The following is a 24,849-nucleotide window of genomic DNA, read 5'->3' as shown; positions in this document are numbered from 1 at the left end:
AGATCCAGCTTCCTGTTTTGTTTCCCTCTGCCTCAGCCTTCAAAGCCAGGGGAGTGGTTCCATCCGCTAGGCACAGTGCAAGCCCCCACCTACTCCTCTCGTGCCAGGGACGTCAGGAAAGATGACCAACATTTTGTGGGTTATGCTGGTTCCTGTGCTGGCATGGCTGTGACTAGACAGACCCTGTGAAAGTGAATCATTTTCTGCATCTCAGTTTGCTACAACCTGGCTGGGAAAGAAGAGCCTAAGGGTCTCGGGGCTCATTCATCCAGAGGACTGGCTGCCACCTCTACCTTGCATAATCTGGGTCCTGTCTTGGACATTTGACAAACGGAAACATGTGCCTTGCTGTATACGTTTGCCAAACATTAATGCTTGGGATTCCTGTCTGGGCAGGATGTTCTGAGGTAGAGCAGTCCTCCAGAGGTTTCTGGTTTAGGTAGTTTCCTCTTGCTCTCTTCCTTCCTCCAGATCGACATACAGCTTTGGAAGTCTATCATAGATGAGGAATATGTGGGGGGAAGGAATCCATTAGTAGAACAAATTGCTTACCTCTCTGTTATTTCTTTTAAGGATGTTCCTCCCATGGATTGCTAATCGCTCTCGCAACTTGTCCCTCTGGCAGATACTTTGTACACCTTATCTGTGTGCGATCCCTCAGCATCTAAGTGCTAGGGAGAAATGGTGGTCATGGGGTGCAGCGTCTCTACACGTGCTGGCTTTGATGTCATGTCCCATGCAGGGACTGTAGAGGTGCAAAGCGGAGCCAATGCAGTGCTGCACTGCACCGACTGTTGGCGAATAATTCAGAGTACAGCTGCACTGTAGATAAAATATCATAGTTGAGAAATGATAAATAATGTGTTAGTCTGTTAGACAGATCAATGCCCATGGCAATTTTCTTTGGTTCCTAAAAACTGCTATCCTGGGATTGCCACAGTTTGTGTCCTGTATGTCAAGATTCGATGTGTGTAGCATTAATAGGTCACTTAATTATTCCCCTTGCACACCTATTAATTTCCAAGTGGATATTCAATCCCTAAGAGTGGCTGCATAGTTAGCAACGTTCTCATACTTATTCCATTTCCTGAAGCAATATTTATAACTTTACAGGCAATTGTCTAATTGGCAAAATGAGCTTGAAACTTCTTGAGTGCTTTGTCATACCTTGATGAACCACTCGAGGTGCCAGACCAGACTCTGCTTTCTCTTCCACTAGGGGATCAGGAAGATGTCTATACATTAACAACCCTTCATTCTCTAAACAGTGTAGGATTACTGCCTCTTTCTGATCATTTTCAAACCGATGGCCACCTGCATCCATGGGCTAAACTTGAAATTAATCAGCCACATTTTTGTAGGGTGGGGTGAAGATATTCCTGGTATATACTATATTTTTCAACTAAAATAGTCTCCAGCTTTAATCCCCTTATACAGATTTAATCGTTATTTTTTTAACTTTCTTTATTTGACTTGACAACACACACCAACAGCGAGAGATGCACATAGTACGATAGCAAGATAGAATCCTACATAATGAATACAATACAATGCGTAATGAATGTTTCATACAACTTAATTGGTCAGGGACCAGGCAACACCACAGGGGAGGATTAAAGAGTCACTGTGTGCGGGGTAGTGTTGGGAGAGGAGAGCACGGGGATAGAGGATTCCGTGTCAGAGTCTGAGTTCACAGAAGACATGTAACTGCAAAATTTTCACCATATATCCCTTGGCCTCGAGTGCGGATGCTGCAATGCACCCCAGGACTCCTCGGGTACTGACGCCCAAGTGACCGCTCCAAGCCACTGTGTGTGCGTGGGTGCTTCAGGTTGTAGCCACAGCCTCAGAATACAGCGAACAGCTAGCAGCATGCAAAGCCCAGCAAGCTTCCTAGAGTCTTGCCCCAACTGGGCAAAGTCATGGAACAGACATCGTAGAGGAGACGGGTCTATTGTATGTTCCAGTATAATAGATAATGTGGAACATATTTCTGTCCAGAATTGTGATAGGTGAGAACAAGACCAGATCATATGAATATATGACGCCTGCTCGGAGCCGCATCTGGGGCAGTTGGAGGGAAGGTCACTAAACATATGGTGTAACCTGCTCGGAGTATGATATCTTTGCAACACCTTAAATTGTATTAATTTAAACCGGGAATTGAAGGAAACATTATGGGTTCGTGCACACATCCGGGCCCAGTGTGTGTCTGACATTTCCACCCCGAGATCCTCCTCCCACCTGTGTTTCACCTTAGTAAATGAGGGAACGGCCCTGGTCTGCAGTAGAGTATAGAGCCTAGAAACCTTCCCTTTCGAGGAGTCGAAGGAAAATAGCTCAGCTATTATGGGTTCGTTAGGTGGCACCGCAGGGAAATTCGATATTTAGTTTTGAGATTTTTCCAGAGGGAGGAGTACTGCAGCCAAGCCGACGGTTTCCGTTTAAGGGAGGGCGGAAGATCTGCCCATTCAAGCAAGTTGCCCTGTATATAAACATCACGGAGTGCCAAGAAGCCTGCGTCGGCCCATCGGGTCACGATGGACTGTGAGACGCGTGGAACCTCTGGTAAAAAATTCCAGAGCGATAGGTCTCCGTGAAAGAGGTGGGGTGTGTCGAACAGCCTCCAGAGTTTAGTGAGGGCCAGGGATGTGCTAGCTACTGGGTCTGCTGACTCAGGGTCAACCGGGGCGGGTTTGAGAATGAGGGAGCAGATTTCGTGGTCACTGACCGCCAGTTTCTCCAGCCGAACGTGGGGGGGGTTCGACGTGTTAAACCTGTGGGACGTGAATTGGGATTGTGCCACCAACCACCGAAGCCTCCACATTCCATGGGGGTGGTTAATGTTGTTAGTTTGAGTCGGACTGCCCCGGAGTGCCACAGAAAGGTATTGATTGTGCGGCGTAGCGTCCGGAAGAAGTCGTCACCCGGCCAAATGGGAAGATTAATGAAGCGATATAGGAGCTGGGGTAAAACCACCATCTTAAGTATGCCTATTCGGCCTACAAAGGAGATAGGGAGCCTGGCCCAGCTTGCAGTTTTAGTTGCTAGGTTTGTGAGATAGTTTAGGTAGTTGTCCTCATGTAGCATCTCTACGTGCTGGGAGACCACCACCCCGTGGTAAGTGAACTTGGATTGGGACCATGTGAATCCCATTAGGTCAGAAGGGGGTTGTGTATGCTCGGTGAGCGGGAACAGGACAGATTTTGAGCAGTTCACCTTCAGTCCAGAAATTTGTCCGCACCGGACCACATCCTACAGAATCGGGGCAAGGTTGGTATCTGGAGAGCGGATATACAGTAGGTCGTCGTCGGCGTATAGGGAGACTATATCGGACTGGCCCGCTGTGCGCAACCCCCTATGAGCATGTGATTAACGCATCATGTCTGTAAATGGTTCCATGGCTATAGCGAATATCAGTGGGGAGAAGGGGCAGCCCTGTTGCGTTCCTCTGGCTATCTGGAAGGGAGAGGAGCATCTGCCCTCTGTGCGGACTCTGGCTGATGGATTCGTGTAAAGTAGTTTAACCCAGGATCGGAAGTTGGGGCCGAATTTGCATTTCTCTAGGACTCGCCATAGGTACAGAATCAAAGGCTTTTTGCATATCTAGAGTGGCTGCCACTGCCTGAACTTTCGGGCAGATTCTACTGATCACATTAAATAGGCGCCTAAGATTGAGGGAAGTGGAGCGGCCCAGGACGAACCCTGCCTCATCCGGTTGAATGATGTGGGGGATAAATGAGGCCAGATGCCTCGCCAATAGTTTGGCATAGATTTTGACATCACAGTTGATTAATGGCAAATGTCGGTACAAGCCACACTGGGTAGGGGGCTTACCAGGCTTTAGTAATACAGTTATCATTGCTTCCCGGAGCGAGGGGGGGAGCGTGCCAACTTCACAAGCCTCCTCCCATACAGCCAATAGGTGTGGGACCAGAAGGGATTTAAATCGTTTATAGAGTTCGATGGGGAGGCCGTCCGGACCAGGGGCCTTGCCAGATGCCAGCGAGTCTATGGCCTCTGAGAGTTCTTCAGTAGTGAACGGGTTCTCGATGGAAGTGCTGGTGTCGGTGGAAAGGGCAGAGAGAGGGAGGGCATCTAAATAGGAGTCAATCCCTGATATTCGGGCACTCTCCGCTCTCGAGTACAGGGAACTATAGAACGTGAGGAATTCCGAATGAATGTCTTGTGGTGAAGTAGCCAGTGTTCCGTCGGGTTTCTCTATCGCAGGTATATTGGGGGCGCCAAATTCACGGCGTATCAGTCTGGTCAACATACGCCCTGGTCGTTCTCCCTCCCCGTATCTCCTTACCAGATGGGGTCCGTCTAAAAATGTAATCTCTCGCCCGGCTAGGCTTTGGAATTTGTCCAACTCTGAGCCCAACTGCGCTAGTATTTCAGGGGATTTATTGAGTGCATGTTGAGCCTCAAGTGCGGCTAGGGCTGACTCGGTGCTTGCGAAATCTGCGTGGATCTCTTTCAGGATTCCACTACCCTCGGAGATGGCTATGCCTCTAACATATGCCTTGAAGGATTCCCAGAGGGTGGCTTGTGATGACACGGAGTTAGTATTGATTTCAAAGAATTCCTCAATGGAGGATTCCAGTTCAGAGCTAAAAACTGGATCAAGTAGGGAATGAGAACTCATTTTCCACCACCTGGCTCTGTCACAGTCTGGGCCCCAATTTAAGGAGATGACCACTGGCGAGTGGTCAGATAGAGTGCGAAGGAGAATTGATAATTGTGATAGGGCTCTAATCAGTATGTCCGAAATAAGCCACCTGTCTATCCTGGAATGGGAGTCGTGTACAGAGGAGTAGGAGGAGTATGTACGTGAGTCGGGGTACATGAGTCGCCATGCATTCACAATCGATAAGCGAGGGAGCGTTGTCAAGATGGAGCGGGCTGCTTTGGAGAGCTGGCGGGGTCTGGAGCCCGATCTATCAAGGTTGACCTCTAGTATAGTGTTAAAATCACCCCCCAAATGATAAGGATCAGGGGAAACCCTTCTAATACAGAGGCCAGGTGTAGGTAAAAGTCAGGTCCATCGATGTTTCGGCCATAGATGTTTAGTCTAGCCACCTCTTGATTTTGTAATGTGCCAAGGGTTAGTACATATCTTCCCTGTTGGTCTACCCGTGAGTGAGCGCACTTAAACTTCAGGCTTCTGTGTATCAGAGTCAGCACACCACGGCTCTTGGTGGAATAATTGGTGTAATATCTCTGGGGTCCCCATTGTTTAGCAAATTTCTCAATTTGTTCAGAGCAGGCATGGGTCTCTTGTAAGCATAGGATTTTTACGCCGTGGCATTCAGCATATAGCTGTATCTGTCGCTTCTTTTTATGGTTACCCAGACCTCTTACATTCCAGCTCATGAACGTTCAGTTATTATCCGACATTTGTGTGGTGATGTTGGTTGTAATGTGATTTACGGCGGGGTAGCGGCCAAGGCCGATCCGACCTGGGTGGATTCATCACTTTGCCAATATAATCGCACCCCAGTATCGCAGCATGCGTGGCATCTCTTGTGGTTGTCAAGTCTTTAACATAACTCCCTTTCCCCCCTCCTCCCACCCACATCCCTCCCCCAACCAGAGGAATGAAAACGCAACAAAACCTCAACAACAACCAGGTCAATGGCATCTACGCCTGGGGGTCTGAGAGCTGGCCTGATGGTACTACTACGGACTGGCAGTGTATAAGGATTTTGGTATTCCTAAAACACAGTGAACCTGCGTGACCAATGAGCACCACGTAATAAAGGATCAGTAAAACAAATAAGAAACTAAACCGATTGCAAATGTATCCTTGCGTAACATAGCCGCATCCATGTACAAGACTATGTAGAAGCCAGTTACTAGTAAAGGCTTAATTGGAGACAATAGAGCAAAATACAGTGACCCCAGAATGGTGGGAAATCAGCCAGAGAAATGTTAATCAATAAATTTCGAAGCTTCTTCCGGTATCGTGAAAAAGAATGTTTGATTCGAATGTTCAATTCTTAGCTTTGCAGGGAATAGCATTGAGTAATTAACCTCCAAGTCTGAGTCTCTTTTTCACAGCCATGAAGATTTTGCGCTCCTGCTGCACAGCAACGGAAAAATCTGGGTAAAGATGAATCCTAGCCACCCCAAGCAGCAGCTCCCCCTTAGCCCTAGCTGCTCTTAGGAGGGCATCGCGGTCCCGAAAATTTAAGATTCTGGCTATGATGGGACGCGGAGGAGCGCCCGGCCTGGGCTTTGCGGTTAGGGCGCGGTGGGCTCTTTGAACTGCGAATTGCGGGGAAAGTTTCAGGTTATCCAGGAAGGTTAGAAGAATGCGTTCCACAAAGTCCTCCTTGGGCTCATTGATATTATCCGGTATTCCAACAATACGCAAGTTATTTCGTCTCGAGCGAGATTCAAGGTCATCATTTTTTCTTTCAACTGCCAGCACTCGACTGGAGAGTGTGGAGACCGCAGCCCGCAGGGAGCCCAAGTCATCCTCAGCAGCCCCCACCTTTGTTTCGATCTCGGCCACACGCCATCAGTCTTTTCAATATGGGTTTTTATGGAGGAGATTGTGCCATTCATGTCATCAAGTTTGGTATGTAATGTGGTGAAACCCTCACGAATATACTCCAGCATCTTCTCCAAGGCATCCGGTGCCAAACAGGCCGAGGTGATGGGTGTCTCTTCCAGAGTCTCGACCGCCGGTTTGGCCGGTGTTTTTGCAAACATATTGAGTGAACTCTGCTTTTTCCCTGCTCCAGCTCCTTTGGTCATGGTGTCAGTCCAGGAGGGGTTCCAGGAGTATGGATAAGCCTGGGTGGTTAGAGGTATTGGAGTTCTGATTATGACAGTGGTTGCAGTGGGGTTATCTGAAAAACTAATTATACGGATCTGTCTTTAAGCTGAGCCATGTCAGACCCTGCTGGACGGGCCACAACCTCGACCCCCTTAGGGACTTGTAAGTGTGTGCAGCAGCAGTTATTTCCTAGCTCTGACCCTCTACGGGTTCGCTCAAGATAACGGCGTCACAATTCAGTTGATCTACGTCTGTGAAAGTGGTGGCGGGGACCGCTTAGAGGATGTGCAGCGTGGAAAGGGTTTGCCAGCGTGGCGGTTTGGGGGGGGCAGCCGCGTGCAGGGTGGGTGCTGGTGGTCAGTTCAGGACCATGTCAATGGTTGGGGCCCCGTGGGAAGAAGAATGTATCTCAGCGCTGTTTAATGCTCATCAAGTTGTCCCAGCAGAGTACCTATCCGTGTCTTGTCCGCCTATGAATGCGCCTCTGATTCTGGTGTACCAGTTTCATGGATTCCTTGTTGAGCCAGTAGCAGTGGGGGGGGGTTCAATCATAGGGGGTACAGTCCCCAATTGTCTATCTGGGGTGGCGTCTGGGGGGCCAGCCGCATGCCGTCCGGGTTCCGGGGTTGTGGACAGGCCAGTACCACGGGCTGGGCCCATTCTGCAATCGTTGTGCCCTGATTACTAGTGCAGGGGTGGGTTGCGTGTGGTGGGGGGGGGCCTTGCGTAGTACTACCCGGGGAGGCCAGCCACAATGTCCGTGTGAATAGATGGGGGGGGGGCTCACCACAGTTCAAGCGAGATCCAGACTATGGGCGCCGGAATTGCCCCCCGCCAAGTGTCCAGACCGAGAGCATCCCCCGGCGCCCCGAATCAGAGCGGCAGATCACCACTAGCCTCCCATTGAGCCTGCGGGGGTGAAGACAAGGGCCACTGCAGTGCAGGTGCGACCCGCAGGGGCCCCACACCTCCCCCCGGGGCTCTTACCGTATCCTGTGCTTTTGAGGCGTGGGTCCGCTGAGGCGTGCAGCAGGGAGGCCAGGCGCCCAGCACACCAGTGCGGGGCCAACGGAAGAGCTTCAGTTTCACTGCGACGCCTCCGCCCACGATGTGGGGGGATCTGCGGTGTGAGGAACACTTTCTTGGGCCGGTGGGGGGCAGCAGCCCCGGGACAACCCGCTCCGCAGTCCCCAGAGCCCCCAATCTGGCACAGCACAGGGGGGAGCGGGGAGCCCCCAGTCCGAAGATGACCGCCTGGCACTTCCTCGGGCCGAGACACCCCTCCCCACGAGGGCCCGGGAGCGCCGCGGTGCACAGTAGATGAAGGGGTTGAAGGAGTAGGAGCCGCTGCACGGGCGAGCTAGGAGCACAGAGCGCTGGTTCCCACTGTAGCCGTATCTCCGCTCACAGGGGGTTTTCCTTTCTGCAAGTCGGTGGGAGTGTGGCAAAGGTATTCCCACAGAGGCCACAATGATAAGAGAAGGATCTGCCGTGTAAATCAGGTTGTTTTAGAAACTTAGCGTTCTCCCAGTCCAGAGCTCGGCAATCAGGCAGCCATCAACGTGCCACGCAACAGCGCCCCCCCATACAGATTTAATCTTTACAGATTTTGTGACAATATTTTTGATTTTTATTATTTAGAACCATCTTTTCTACTTTATTTTAAAAGGTTCTGAAGTAGACCTGCTAGACCACCTAAACCTAGGCAATATTAAGCATTAACAATAGGTGTATAAGCATGCAGTCACTATCTAGGACTTGCTGGAAGACTGTGCAGTTAAATTCTTGGTGCTATCTGAAACATGGCTGTCGGATTGTTATACCACTTAGGTCAATACACTTTTCCAATCTGGTATAAAATCCAAGCATCCTGGAGCTGGGGTTGCCCTTATATTTCCTTGCTCCATCCCCATCATGTTGTTTCCAACTACAGCCATTCTTCATTTCAGTGCCTAGTTTGCACATGTCTGGTTAAAGCCAACACTTGCCCTACTTTCGTCGCCACTTATCAACCACTAGCTGAGCCCACATTCTTTCTTGGAGAATGGGCTGACATCATAGCAAACTTTCAAACTAGGACTGACGTTGTTCTCGTTGTGGGGTTGACTTTAATATTTGTTTATGTTGTCCTTCTGACAAACTCTAGCTTTTTGTTATGCATGTGCCTCTCCTGCCATGAAGTTCTGGCCTTCAGGTTATACCCTCTCTGGATAGATCATGTCCCCCTGTCTTATCTTGTACAGTACCTTGTTCAGGCTACCATGTGCTACAAACACCACTTTCAAGACCTGTGAAATGTCACTCCTCTTCTCTGTTACACTTGTGCTTTTATCATTAAGACCTATGAAACAAGTAGATATTGCCCTCTTCATGGAACCATTTATAAATCATGTGGTGCGTACTTCCTCCTTTACATCTTTATTTCCAACATATAGAAATAACTTAAAATAACTCTGGATGTTTCAGTGCAAGTCATTCACAAAAAACTCAAGCTGCCCTCTAAAGTAATTTCTGGTTTACATCTGATTTAGCACAACTTAAAAGAATAAAAGAAACCAGGCTCATAAACTTCGCTCGTGGAAATCCAAAGATCTGATTGACAAAATGTCCTCTAGGACACAACAAAGATTCCATGCTGCCAGTCTATGGACAAATACATCTCTTTTCAATGACTGGTATAGTCTAGACACCCATTGGAGTGTTCAGTGTCTCCGGTTCCCTTTCAAGCTCCGGCAGATTCCCTCCATTTTCTGTGGAAACAATTGCATTCCAATCAACACATTCATGTCTGGCCTGTCCGACCTTGTGTTCTTCTGTTTCCAGTTATAAGAATGGCTGCCTCCCCTGCTTTTACTTCTAGCTCTCATTTTGATCTTGTGGTGATGGGCAAGAAACTGGGCGTGTCCTCTGTGCAGGTGGATCCATGTTCTGCTAAAATGATCCAAAATAATCTCCTCACTCTAGCTCCCAAGTTAGCTTCCTTAGTTAACAACTTCACGGGAACATGTGTATTGCTCTATTCACTAAAGAGACCAAAAGAGACCACCTCGCCTAATGAAAAACAATGATCATCCTAATGTTCCAGCCAATTTCAACCCCATTGCCAACAACCCTTTTATTTGCTGAATTTTTTAAAAGGTGCTGATTTAGCAGCTTCTTAATTACTTCGAGTCTTACGATCTACTTCATGATCACCAGTCATGCTTCAGACCAGCCATAGGCACAGAATCTGCATTACTCTACTTAAGAGGTGAATGCCTAAAGTTACTTGATGTCCTCATTCCTTCCATTATTATTCGTTTTCACCCGTCAACTGAGTTTGGCACTGTTTCTTTTATTAGGGTGTTATTGAGTTAAGTCATGGGGGAAGTATACGGCATGGGACGCAGAGATAAAAGGGGTGGGGAGCTAACAACGGGTTAGGGAGACGACAGGCAATTTGGCTAGAGGACAGGCAATTTGGCAGCAAAGGATCTACAAGCAACCAGGGGAACATACAGAGGGTGTAGATCACCCTGTCTCCGGTTAGGTGGATAGCTGAGAGTGTGTGGACCTAGGTGTTTGGGAGGATTGCCTCCTTAAAGACAAGGGTTTTGGGCTTCTTCTTGAAATGTAGAAGTGAGGGGCGGGTCTGGCGTTGATGGGATGGCAGTCCCAGAGTCTGGGAGCATAGACTGAGAAGGCCTGCATTCAGGTTCTTTTCTTCCTGCACTTCGAACTTTAAGTCTGCTCAGGTCCTTAATTTTGGCGTATCGTAGACCTCTGGAGATTCTGAGTGTTTATCAGTGAGATAGCTTGGGGACTTCAGGGTGGTAGCCTTGTAGATTATGCAGTAGGATCAGAAGATGATACATGCGTGCAGTGGGAGCCAGTGCAATTTAACAAGGGTTGAGCGATGTGGTTGAATTTGCGCAGTCCTTTGAGTCTTATTGCAGCATGTAGGACACATCTCTTGGGCGCCAGGCTAATCGCTGGAGGGCCCTTCCAGAAAGGTATTGCCACCATCCAGGTGGGAGAGGGCCCAGGCATGGACAGCAGATCTGAAGTTATTTTCTGGGATAGGGGATTTGATTTTCCACAGGAGGAAACATTGGTACCAAGCTGCTTGGCTTCCTTTCTAAGTTTTCCTTAAAGGAGAGTTTCTGTCAATGTCGAACCTAAGGGACTTGACACAGGTTGTGGGCTGGTGTGTGAATCCCACAAGGTTCATAGTGGAGATACAGCTCTGGATGTCAGAGTTCTCGTATTGTTGGTCAGTAGGCAGAATTCGGTCTTGGAGGGGATGAGCTTCAGTGAGCACTGGACATCTAGGACTGGGTCAATATTGGGCTGGCCTAAAGCCTGTGGATATCTTCGATGGAGGCTACCTTGAGGCAAAGTCGCTGGTCATCTGCATATTGGTGGATGTTGTGTGTAACTAGGAGGGTTTTGAATGGCTCCATGTAAAGGTTGAACAGGATAGATCCTGGCGGCACTCCACAGGTCATGGGTAGTGTTGAATCTGGAGGAATCCATTTGAATGACTTGTTGGTGGTTAGCAAGGTAGGATTTGATTCAGCTGAGGATGAGCTTGCTGATCCCCATGAGGCAATGTATAATGTCAGTGAGTGTCTGGTGGTTTACTGTGTCGAATGCTGCTGAGAGGTTTGGGAGAACCAGGAGGCAAGGATGGCCATCATCGAGGATGTTAAGGGACACTTTGAATCGCTACTCTCCTTAGCCGTCTTTCAGCCTCCTTTGCCATCTCTGGTCCTAATTTAAAATGGATCACCTTATTCCTGTCAGAGTTCCTAGTCAGGTTGGGCTCCTTTCTCTCCAACCTGTGCAAACAAAACTATACATTTCCCCCGAGATCCATATTGTCTTCCGGGCTCTTCAGTGCCCTACTTAAACTATGAGCTGACTTTACTATGCAACATACTTTTACTTTCCAAACCCATGTGGTTGAAACACGGATTGCTTTAGACTTTGTGCCTCTCAGCTGCCCACCATGACACCCTTAACTGCATGTACCAGAGTCAGGACAGGATGAGTGATAATTCAATGTGCTTCAAAGCCGTGAAGATGGAGATCATTCTTTATGGCACCTTCATTCCACGTTCTCATTACAATTTTACAAAAACAAAAACTTCCTAATAGAGGCCAAATAGGCTCGTAATAACAGAAGAAGCAATTATTAATACATTTTAGTGAGGGGTATATGAGAAAACATCCTTTGTAGAATAGTGCATCTACAGACATCCTTAAAAGGAAATGGGATTAATACAGGTAAGGCTGTATTGTACAAGACTCAGAACTAAACAATATTATTAAAGGATGAATGGACATTCAAATGTGGGTTGCAATATATGCTCAGATGGATCGAATTGAATAAAGTGAAAATAACCAAGACATGGAAAAATAAACCACACCAAAAAGCTTTAATTAAAGGTGAGGCAAGGAAAAACAAGTAAAGTACAATAGTGCCTTTTAAATAACTGGGTAAAATGTGTCTGCTTCTTCTAAGATCAGTGTTGAACCCCATAAAGGCATACTTGTTGTGATTTTCTTGACACACATACTGCACAATATCCAAAGTACTATTAAAAAGAACAGACCTTGTCTATATGAATTCAGGTAATCGACAGTTGCCAGGCATGGATTGAATTAAATGTGAATTGGCAAATTATTTATAGCCATTTTACTATTGGATGTGCTGTTCAAATGTGATTGAACAGATAAGGTGACAATATTGGGTGATCCAGAGAAAACCTCCACATTTGGAAAAGTCAATATTCTGATTCAATTTGATTTTCGCAAGAAGTTGTTCCAGTGAGTTGTCGTATGTACTAAAACATGTTGGGTAGTGCTTGGTGTTGATAGAAAGTACCTTGATCTGGGTAATAAGGGCAGTTGCTAGTTTTCAAATTAATATGTACACAAGAGACGTTTGAAGAATGTCCAATTTATGACAGTGTTTGGTATTATTGTGTTATGCAGAGGGTACACAATGACTAGTTTGTCTTGAAATAAAATGTGTTTTATGGCTCTGATTGTTTAAATACGCAGATAACTTGTTTTATGGGAATTGAAACGCATGGAATGACTGGATTGTACAAATTATTACTAAACAATAAGGGCAATAAGATTTAAAGGGGTAACATTCAAGGAGGTGGGTGGTGATATTTGCTCTTTAAAAATATTGAAATGAATAGAGCCATAATTCCCATTGGACTAAGGGCACTGCAGGCACACACGCAGAGGATGATGGGACTGCCTCATTTTACATTTCAAACAATACATAGTGGTTTGGTGTTTATTATTTATTCTTGAAGCTTTCTTGAACATAGCCCTATATTTCCCGAGATGAAGATGTTCGTTGTTCTGTGTGTCAAGAAGCGGCAGGGGAAAGGTTGGACTGGATGTAACCAGTAGTGGTTCTCTGATGTGGAATTATTTTATTTTAATTATGAAGCAATCTGGTTATCTAGCTGCATTGCAGTGACTGGTTAATTCAGGCTGCAGGCCTGGTCGATACTTTTTAAATAATTAAAGAAAACATTGATTTTCAAAAATACAAATTCTGATATTTTATTTAAAATCAATTTCATGTAGGTGCCCTCAAAGTTTTCTCTATAATATAGGATAGTTTTTTGTTGCAAAACGAATCAAAAATGTTTGTTGAATAAAGTTCACCTTATGTCCTGCAACTCTAATCTGTCTTCTAAAAGGAAATGCACAGTACTCATCGACTTAATATAAATGCTGTTGGTGTAAATATTTTTAGTTTGTTTTTGAGGAAATTGTTTGCTTGAACAAAACAAGTAATGTATTTCTCTTTCCACATTGATGGGCTGTAAAGGCAGTAGAGGCAGCATGACCTGTAGTAGTGGCACAGAGCCCATTGTACCTATTCCATGCACTAATGGCTGAACACTGAAGACGAATGCCTAACTCATGCCTAATGTCTGTCTGTCTTTTTTCACTTACAATTGCTGCCTCTTGGATTTGTTTTTATTTCCGTATTTATAAGTTGCTCTTGCTCTGATCAAGATTGTATGCACTGCATCGAAGCTACCACTCTAGAGCAAGCTGCGTTGTCACGCCAGGGATCATCACCTTCATCTGTTTCCCCTCATACCCAGTCAGCCCCAACACCCCCATCTGGCACTATGCCGTCTCTCCCTGGAGCTGTGAAGTAAGTCAGGGCCTCTTTCGAGATATGTGCCACTAAGGAATGCATGGATTTTTACATTTAAGCATATGAAATAATCATTTTATTTAATATGGCTCTCAAAAATACATTACCCAGTTTGTATATGTTACCGCATCAGTGTTATCCATTTAAATTGTTGCATGCTGTAAAGGTTTGGAATTGTATTTCAGTTCAGTAATAGAAATGTGCACTGATTCATTCTGACTTTTCTTCCTATATCACATTTACAGTTTATTGTTAAGTTATTTGTATACTTCTTCAATGCTATATTAAAGGCAAACTATAGATTTGCCCTATTCCCCTACCCCACTTCCAAACAGTAAAGAGACAATGGGAACTCAATGTTGAAAAAGATACTGTTATTCAAATTATTTTACTAAAATGTGCCTTTTAAAACATCTGCCTTACCACAGAAAGATTTATACGGAAGCTCAAACCATTGGAGAAAACTGAACTTGGAAGTGGTTATAGATCACCATAATTATCAAAGCATGTGTTTCCTGAAGTAAATAGCTACTTCTTTCCAATTGAGAACGATTCTACAATTTGTGTCTTTCACTGAATCAAACATGCTCCCCCTTGCTGTGTGATCTCTAGAGTTAGAATTGCTCGTCAAGGTTGGAGGGTGCAGGGTACTTCATATATTTTAAAGGATTTTGACAGCCATTTAATGCCAAACAAAGCAGTCGTAGTACTTGTGCTCTAGCAGGGTAGGCTTCAGAAAGGCATTACACCATTCTCAAATAGGATATGTAAACCTATTGAGTCTCATGATATAGACTCTAGTCCTCTTCCTGGACTTTGTGAGTTGCTCCAGGTAAAACTGTGCTGCTGTTAAGTCACCAAGCCTTGAAATGAAAAGTGACCTGTACAGTTTTCCACCTAACAGTGGACTTGTGTGAAAAGGGCATAAGATATAGAAGCATACATTCATGTTATGGAAGCATGGGCGAACTAGGGTACAATGTGTTACCTAGATATGTTAATTTGTTGCTTAAAGACTCACTGATATCCCACCCTCATTGCTTTAAGTTTTAGGGAATGGAAGGTCCAATGCTATTATCAGAGGAAGACATTTCATGGCTGTTTTTCAAGCAGCAAATGTTAGTCCTTTGTCCCTCATCCACCTTTTGTTAGCCTGCATTGAGCAAGGCTTGCAGCACCTCAGAGATTGCCTGAAATGCAAGCGTCTCTCATCTGCATATTGGCGGGAGGGTCTGCAGTTATAGCAATTGGGCACATGTATATTTTACCCACAACTCACAATATATGCTTTTCCCTTACACAGGGAGTACGATGTAATGCAACCAAAATGATCTTGGTACCATTAATTGTTTAAACGCCAGGGCCAAAGATCAAGTAGAATGATTCCGTAGGCAGCTGTCTAGGAAACTCTAAAGCCCACTTAGCAAGAACAATCCCTTTTTGATCGTCACCACTCCCAGCTTGAGATATTGTCACCCTTTTTAACAGGGATGTGCACGTAAGGGATTGGAGGGAACAGGAAAAAGATAACCCTCCTTTGGAGACTCATGTTAATTCTTCGCAACACAACCACTTTCTATCTGCAGTTAAAAATATGATCTGCTTTAGCTAGAACTTGAATATAGTACGAGAGTTCGCCAGGCCTCTCATTCACATTACAAAAGCAATGAATTCAGATATTTTGCCTTTGGTTGAAAGATTTGCCTCTGGAAAATAAATTGGGAAACCCAGATTACTCTAATCTTCATACATACATTGAGAATAAAATAGATCAGCATTTAGTTTGCAATGTCTCTTTCAGTTTCCATATCTTTATGAATATACCTTTTTTGGCATCCAACAATATACTTAAAATGCCCCTAATATGACGTAATGTAATACATGGAGGCAATAGGCCACAAGGACTTTTTTCTTAGGTCTAAGTGTCCATAGCTAATTTCTAAACCTGTAGAATCGTGTTATTTGCTATTTTTGTTTCTTTCATATAATATCTAGGAGCACTCAAAAAAGAGGCGAATCATTTGGAATCAGCAAAATAGGCAACAAAATTAAAGGAGTATTTAAAGGTGCAACAACAATGGAGGGGGCGATACTGCCGAGCCCTGGCTTGACTGAAGCAGCAAATGACATGGTAAGTTTGCAGGCCAATTGTTTTACTACAGTCTGCTTTCCTTAAATTCTATCATAGTCACACCTGCAGTGAAGTTGTGCAATTTCCTTTATCTATAGGAAGTTAATTTATTAAATCACTAGTTTAATATAATCATGCAATAACTATCCTCGCATATTTTCCGATTTTATCATTTCAGTTTCTCCATCATGAAACCTTTATTAATATTCATTAAAATGAAATCTCTCTGCCTCTGATATGGGTCTCAGAAACACATATCTGGCTGTGATGTTATCAGTTTTTGCCACTATAACCACCAAACACGTCTTGTTTTTAAGGTTTTTTGTTGTTACCTTTTAGCCAACTGCACCATACAAGGGTGTCTTATTGGTCTGAAGATCTCCCATAGAAGATTGAAGGATTGGTACATTCATTATCAGCTTAAGGGCAGATTTGGACTCCATCAGAATCTTCAGCAATGGTGCTTACACCCTCCTTTGAAGGCCAGAGGGAATATGAATGTATCCCTTTGCACTCCTAACCCCTCTCCACCCAAGTCCTCTGGATGTTCCTCTTAGCAATATTTGCGCCAATGCCACCATAACAAGTACTACTAGATTTAAGAGCCTCACTGGTAACATGCCTGCCATTAATTGATAGGTAGCTAAAGGTAGACCTCTTAATGGTCAACCATTAGCTATCAAGCTGGTCCCCTCAGTACTCTTGTTTTTTTTTTAAAAAAACATGTTTTTATTTTATTCAACAAACAAATACAGACACAGTTGACCCTGTCATTCCAGTGATAGAGGCATATGTCAATCCAGACGTTTCACCAGGGGGGGGGGGATTTGTTCCTCCTTAATCTCAGCTTTCCGGCAAGTCAAACACCTCCCACGACAATTCCTGTTCACCAAACTTCATGTTTACCAATCGTGTCACTACCTCCCAGCTCCTGCATCAACCGCCCTCCGGGAATGTACAGCCTCGAAGTCTCATCTTCTCCCGGGTTGAACATGTTCTGTACCAGTGCGTTCCATGCCGCCATTCCCTCATTCCCTTCATGCATTCCTTACTTAAGCGCTTTATACCATGCAGCTGACTCTGCCAGTGACCATCTCCTTAGATCTGCCCACCAAGCTTCTATTTCAGGGCCTTCAGACGATTTCCAGGCCATGGCAATTCTGCGTTTTGCTTATACACAAACCAGATCCTTAATTTTGGTTACGTGAACCTTTTGTCTCCCGCCCCTAGGGAACAATCTCAGTAGACAGTACTCTAGGGGCTACGGCTGCATCTGGATGCCACACCGTGCCACCCTCGCTGCCACACCCCCCCCCCCCCCAAAGGTCTGTATTAACGGGCACGCCCAAACATGTGTATCAGGTCCGCTGTCTCCTGTGCATCTTGGACTGGCCTGGTCACCCCGTTTAGCCATGAGAGACACACTGTATGGAGTCAAATATGCTCTGTGAGTCACATACAATTGGGTGAGTTTGATCCAGGCGTTTCTTGATACTCGCTTGGTGTAGAACAGTGCCTTTTCCCATTCCGCATCTGTAAGTGCTCTCCCTATAGTCGTCTCCCACTTGCTGTGCACCTTCAGCTCTGACACACCAAACATGCCCAGGAACAAATCATGTAGTCTAGAGACCATATGCCACCTTTCTGACACATCGTACATGGTTTCCAATTTCTCGTTGGTCCCCACTTCACTCAGCGGGCCAAGCCATCTTGCCCCAATTCTCTTCATCATGCCTAAGTATAGCAGTAATTGCCCTTCGTGTATACCATGTTCGCTGACCAGGGCCTGGAAAGCTTTTATCTTTTTATAATCTTATAATTTTATCTTCTCTTACTCGGTCCCCAATCGTGGCTATCCCCTTGTCCTCCCAGAGTCTTCTATATTGCACCAGTGCCCCTTGCATTTCACCTATGACTCCCACCAGGGGAACATGCACCGAGCAAGGATCTGAGTCGCCTGGGAGTTTCCAGCTTCTCCGCCATATGTCTTTGCCCAGTTGCAACAGCAGGGAGGGTCTCTCTAGAGCAAACTCCTTAACCCATAATACGTACCTCAAAAAATATTGCTTCAGCAACAGTGGTAATAGCAAAGTGTCCTGTGAAGCTTCATCCCTCAGCCAGCGCACCACATGTTGCAGCTGCCCCTCCATGTAGTAGCACTCGAATTGGAGTATTTTCATCCCGCCCGCAGCATAGTCTCTCTGTTAGGGTGTTCAAAGCAATTCTGTTTCTCCCTCCCACAAGAAGTCTCTCACCAACACGTTCAGCCATGAAAGAAGATTGCAGGTATGTTATAAGGGACAATGGTAAAATAATACATGAGGCAGGGGAGTACGACAATATTCCAGAGGGCAGCTCTTCCCATTACTCCCAGGGGCAGCCTCTTCCAGAACTTTATGGATCCCGCCATGTTGTCCATGGTAGTTTGCGTATTGTTCTTGTGTGATGCCACTGCGTTGTGCCACACGTTAATGCCTAAATAGAGAAAGTTATTTGTCTCCCACCGAAGTCCAAGTTGGGGCAGATGCTGTTCGTCAAGGTCTCTAAGCCCTGCAAGCGGGAACATCTCTGCCAGCTCAGTGAACTGGTCAATTAAATCTAACAAGTGCAGTCAGTTGTCATCTGGCCTGTTTAGATACAGCAGCATGTAATCTGCGTACAAGGAGATTAGGTGCACCACCCCATCTCCCCATACTCCTTCCTGAGGAACACAGCCAGTGGCTCCAATATACAGCATCATTGATAGTGGACAACCCTGCTTGGTGCCCTTCTTCGCTTCCCACACCTCAAAGGTCTGTCTGCCTGTCTTCACACGGACCCTGGGCGCCTTGTAGATCAGCTTCAACCATCTCAAGAAAGCTTAGCCAATTCCGAAATGCGCCAGGATCGCAAACATCCAGTCCCAGCGGACCGAGTCAAAGGCCTTGACTGCATCTAATTAGGCCACTGCACTTTCGTCCGTCAGATGATTAGTGCTCTCTATGACGTGGTGTTGTTTCCGCAAATTCCATGTGGTTTTCCGCCCTGGGACATACCCAGTTTGGTCTGTATGTACTAGGTTCCCTATTACTCTCCTCAGTCTGTTTGCCAACACCATCATCAGGATTTTGCAGTCTTGGTTCGCTATAGAGAGGTGCCTGTATGATGCACAGCACTGCATTTGTTTACCAGGTTTGAGGATTGGTCTGATAGTGGCTTCCCTCAGGCTGCTGGTTAGTACTCCCAGCTCGTATGCTTCTGTGTAGACCTGGAGCAATCTAGGCGCTAGTATTCCCACATATGTTTTGTAAAACTCATCTGGTAGTCCATTCGGTCCCGAGGTCTTGGAGATTGGGAGTTCTCTTATCACTTCCGTGCTTTCTTCTAGTGTCAGTGGGGCATCTAGTGCGCCCACCTGGTCTTTTCCCAGTTTCGGTTAGTCTTTTTGCCCCAAGACCTCCTTTCTGTCCTCACCCCTTTCTGTTGTCTCGTCAGTGTATAGAGTTTTGCAGAATCTAAAAAACACCTTGTTTATCCCTTCCCGAGTTCTGACTAACTCCCTGTGTACATCGGTGATGGCGTTAATCCCGTCTATTGGTTCTTCCCGCCTGCATACCCACGCCAGCAGTCTCCCCGGTTTGGCCCGCTATGCATGCAATTTTTGAGTGTATTTCGCAAAGTCAATGCGTCCCAGTCTTTCCCATGCTCCCACACATTTTTGCTTCCATTCCCGTCACCCTCCCCAACACAGCAGTCTGTCCTCCCTCAGCTTTTTCCACATTTGCTATCTTGATGTCTTCCAGGGTTTTTAGTATATCTCCTCTCACGCCTCCCATTTTCCCCATCGCTTTTCCCCCCCGTGACCATCTTAAATGTGCCCCATACCCTGCTCATCTTCGCTACGCTGTCTAAGTATTCCTCTGTCTGGTCCCTTAGGTAGTCATTGAACAACTCATCTTGCGGGGCTTTTGCCCCCAGGCGCCAGCTAGGTATCCGGGGTCTTGTGGCAATGCTCTGCCATGGCCATGTTGCTATCAGTGGGGCATGGCCCAATAGTGTTCTGGCCTCATATTCTATGTACACAGTCACCCAGCCTTTCTTCCCCTGTAAACATGTAATCTATCCGCATGTGTACCATGTGAGGGGCTGAGAAGTGTGAGTAGCCACACCTTGCTTTCCATATTTCTTCCAGTCTCAAATCCTCCAGTAGGCTGCCGAGAGTCTTGGGCGTGGTGCCGGTTTCGTGTATTTGGTGTCTGATCTGTCTAATACAGGGTTAAGGGTGCAATTAAAATCTCCTCCCCTCACCCATGTCACTTCTCTATACGTGGTCAACCTAGAGTATCACCTGAAGAACACTGTGGCATCGTGATTTAGCATGCAGGTGTTTACAACACAAATTTCCCTGCTTTTCCACAGTCTGTGCACAACCACCATCCTCCCCTCGTTGTCTTTTTTAAACTCCAGGAGTTGGAAGGGGGCTGTCAGAGCAATCCAGACAAGGACTGCTCTTGCGTATGCCGAGAAAGGTGAGCCGTATAGCTTGCCTCCGCACTATCTAGCCATCGTGACCTGCCTGTCTGTGGTCAGGTGTGTTTCTTGCAACAATGCTTTTTGAATACCCTTCCTAGCCAGGTAGGTACGTACTTGCAGTCTCTTAACATAGTTATGATGTTCCAGATGATTATGTTCACTCCCCTAGGCCCTGCCATAGCTGCGCACATATGGGCACTTTTAATTACCATTGCCTCAGCAATCTGCCAAAGAGCTCTCCCTGTGTCCGCACTCCCCCTCGCCATTCCCCATCTCTTATCACGTTTCACTTTTATGCATTCCGCTCCGAGCACCCAATTTCTATGGTTCCACTTGTCTGCCAACACCTGAACATCTTGCACTTCCACCCCCTCTCCTCCCTCTACCCTATGGGCCCCAACCACAACCTTCCCCCCGCCCCAGCCGTTTGTACACCCGCCTCACCCTCCCACCCCTAACCACCTCTCCCATCCCCCAATCCCCAACAACTGGAAAAAGAACTCAATAACTACCAACCAAACCCAACAGCCCAGCCTCTCCCATCTCCGCCTCTCCCCTTTCAGGTGACGTGCAGCAGCTCAACGCCTCAAAACTGGCATCTTAAAGTACAACTAGGATTTCTGACAGTCGCATCCGCAGTGGCCGTCTGGGTGCCCGAACTGGTCCAGTAACCCAATACTGCATGCTCCCGTGTTCATTCCCATATTTACCAGCCTTTGCAGCAGGACTGTAGGGTGAAGAAAAACCAAAGGCTGCTCCCTTGCCACCACGCACAGGCGCGTTATTGTCCCTGCTCGGCAGTTGTGTATCCCCTGTGCGTCCATCCAGGAGTGTGCCTCTGCAGTGCTTTAAAAAAAGTGCAACTTGTCATGCAATACTTTCAGTTTGGCCGGATAAATCAACATGTAACAAATGTTCGCTGGTCTTAAGCGCTCCTTGGTTGGCACAAACATTACTCTGCACCGTTGGACTAGCGCATTGTAGTCTGGATAGATCGCCAGCTTCGAAGATCCCCTAGTTATAGTTCCTCTTTCTCTGGAGAAATCCAAATTTGTTTTATTGTCCTTGTAGTTCATGATCTTTGCTATAATTGGCCTTGGAGGGGCACCCGGTGAATGCTTCCTCATCAGAGATCTGTGTGCTCTCTCAACTTTGAACCCCTGCATCAGTGAGCCTGGGCCCACTTCCTGCTGGAGCATGGTCTCAACATAAGCCGTTTGATCTCCGCCCTCCTCTCACACTGCGAGCCCTAATATTCTGACATTGTTCCTGCATGCTCTTCCCTCTGCGTCTTCTGCCCGGTGTTCCAGGATCTTCGCTTGCTCAAGTATGCCAACCACCTGGGTCTGGGTGCTGGTGATGTTGGTCGTATTGTCCTGCACAATTAGCTCTGCAGTACTGAAGTAGTACGCCATTGTACACACGTCCTGGCGCAGTAGACCGACATCCACTGTAACCGCATCAATTTTGTGCTGTAATGATGCTTTCAGCGTGGCTATTGCTACCAGGATAGGCCCTTCTTCTTGCGGGGTCACCTGCGATGGTGCGGCCATGCCCTTCAGGCTTTTCCTGCTGCACTGCGTTATTTTCTTCTTTGCGCACGTAGGCTTCTGAACCAGTCTGTCTGGCCTTCCCCTTACGGCTCTTAAGAGGCATTTGGACTCGAAGACTGAGCCAAACTGGTGTGGGCGTCACAACAACGGTGTTGGTGTTAAAAATAGTGGTGTTCAACTAGCAGGGAGAACTCTTCCTTGTCTTCCTCTTGGTGCTTCAGTGTACCCTCTTGCGCCCACACGTCGCAAGTGGCTACCTCGTCTGGGTATTGTGCGCTTCATCTCGAGGTGACATGTATGGGTCAACTGGCCTGCTTGGTCTGTTAATGTTGGTCCCTTCCCTCCCTGTCTTCACCACCTCACAGCGTGGGAGGATGTCAGTACCGTTGCTCCAGCCACAGTGTTTCCATGTTCTTGTCTTGTCCTCAGGGTGTTTTCACTACACCTTGTAGTACAGAATGGACACAGCCCATGCACCTTGTGCACACTGCTATCAGGCCTCGTCGGATCGCCCAGGTCAAATCCAGTTACACAGACCAAACTCCTCTCGTTCTCCCTTCACCAGAGCTCCCAGGCAGGCGCCTTTGCCCGACCTCTTCCACAAGCTCTCCTGCACTGCTCCCAGGCTATCCGTCGCACAGACTGCTCCGTGCCCACTTAACCACCTTCCGGTTCCCTCTATCACTCCAATCGCTTGTCAATAGAGAGCCACTGAATCTCTGTCTTGCTGACAGCTCATTGAGAAACAGCGGCCACCATCTTGGGCCTTCTCACTGCTATCTTTAACCACTCCGTTCTGCTGTGTGCATCGTGTTTCAAAGTCACACTGTATATGCCGCTGGTCCACACAGCATCAGACCCCGTTTTCTTGCTATTCTGTGTGAAATCGGGCTGGTACAAGTATCTATTTAGCAGGATCATGTGGGAACTGCACTGATAGCCAACCTCACTGCATGGCCGCTAGCCACACCACCCTCAGTACTCTTGTTGTGATCCTAGTCGTCGTGGACAAAATAATGTGCCAGTTTTGGTGCCAAACTCGCTAGCAAGCCCTGAAAACACAATCATACCTCCCCGTGCACCAACTGAGCCTTTGTTGCCTCTGGTTCGACCAAAAACAGCCAAAGCCAAACCAGGGGAGGCTTTTGGACGGGCTTACAAAACCTTCATGTGGCAGGTCATCAAGACCACCACCTACACCGTTCATTCCATATAGTCTGACGGATTTCAGCTTTGACTGATTAGATTAATTTGAGTCCCCAGCCTCCAAATCCAACACTGTGTCATCAATAATGAGGTGGTTATCTTCATTTAGGTTTACCATGTACACCTTGCCAAGAGTCTTGTTGTTGAATCTCTGCAATCTATAGGGCCTCCATGCCATCTCATCTCTCTGGTACCAGGTTTTCCCTTGCCAATATTTGACAATTTAATGTCACTGATGATGATGGGACAAGAATTGATGGGTGCCTGAATTTGTACCACCTCCTGACTCCCTTATTCCGTGGTGTGATATAGGATTAGCAAAGCACGGAAGTCAGGGTGGGTTGGGATAACTCATGTAGGTCCTACTAAAAACGATAAAGGATATTTGTACTATGGATGCAAGGATAGTTTAACTCATTGCGATTCAGAAGCCTAACTATGGGAATACTGATATTACCATGGCCTCCATAACTGTTATACAGTCTCATATAGTGCCCAGCAGCCTCTTTGTTCTCAAACACAGTCTTAGGGGTATAGTTCCAATTTTGTTTCTTCATTTTATCTACTATCAAGCACTTCATCCCCCCCGTACAGATATTCCAACCCTCAAGCTGTGGGTTGACCTACAGGTATTGTGATTAATAATTTTCAGTAATCACCTACTAGCATCAATTTGTAACCACTTGCTTATTTTTTTTTGTCTTGCTGTGATATTATTACCATCCTTCCAGATGTTGTCACTCTCTGGTTTCTCGCAGTACCTGGGCTCTTCCCACAACTGGGAGATGGTTCTCAATAGACCCTTGATTTTGTTCTCTTTTCTGTCTGGTCTCTAGCAGTGCCTGACATGTAACTCGAAGATGGCTTTTGTTTTTCTCACTTCCTCTGTGATTGGACTATGCAAATGTCTGATATATAGCCCTCACCTTTTGTTAATTTGTTTTATTGTGAAACATCTCCAGCACTTAAACTGTTACATTTTGTTCTGATGGAAAAACTTTCTGATAACATGATCAGCAAAATGAACAACTGTCCTTATACACTTTCTAGGGCAGTGGTCTCCAACCTGTGACTCTCCAGATGTGTTGGACTGCAACTCCTAGGATTGTTCCCCATGGACTTTGCTGGCTCCGGCTGATGGGAGTTGTCGTCAAAACCATCTAGGGAGCCAAAGGTTACAGCCCCCTGTTCTAAGGCAAACCCTTTGCTTAGTGTGCTTTCAGGTTGAGGACCCTAGGTTGTGCAGATTCTTCATTTTTACAGGATGTCGGATAGGCAACTTCTTAATTGGGCTGCTAAATTTACTGATCACCGAATGTAGTTTTCAGTGGGCCCATATCTCCAAAAGCTAGAAGATCATGGGCCACAACAATTCCAACCTGGTCATCCTTTTTTACTTCATGTACTATGCAGTGTCTTTTTATCTCCATAATTCACTTATTATGAGGCTGCCATTCTGGCATGTCTCTGACACTGTGAG

At 46.4% G+C, this 24,849-nt stretch overlaps 1 protein-coding gene across 13 annotated transcripts in view; it reads left to right on the top strand.

The window, feature by feature from the left end:
• The window catches only part of SNX14 (sorting nexin 14), a 2,214,134-nt gene that overhangs the window by 1,483,776 nt on the left and 705,509 nt on the right, over positions 1-24,849 (top strand). For 7 of the 13 annotated variants that reach the window (XM_069606348.1, XM_069606346.1, XM_069606344.1 and 4 more), the window contains one exon: positions 15,963-16,098. In XM_069606348.1, the coding sequence (XP_069462449.1) occupies positions 15,963-16,098 (136 nt within the window). Of the gene's footprint in view, positions 1-13,799; positions 13,965-15,962; positions 16,099-24,849 lie in introns of all 13 variants that reach the window. The other 6 variants (XM_069606351.1, XM_069606342.1, XM_069606341.1 and 3 more) reach the window with 1 other exon arrangement.

The sequence above is a fragment of the Ambystoma mexicanum genome, chromosome 4p (genome assembly GCF_040938575.1).
Source record: "Ambystoma mexicanum isolate Mex_15411 chromosome 4p, UKY_AmexF1_1, whole genome shotgun sequence".
Taxonomy (NCBI): Eukaryota; Metazoa; Chordata; class Amphibia; order Caudata; family Ambystomatidae; genus Ambystoma; species Ambystoma mexicanum.
This window is presented reverse-complemented; position numbering and strand designations above follow the sequence as displayed.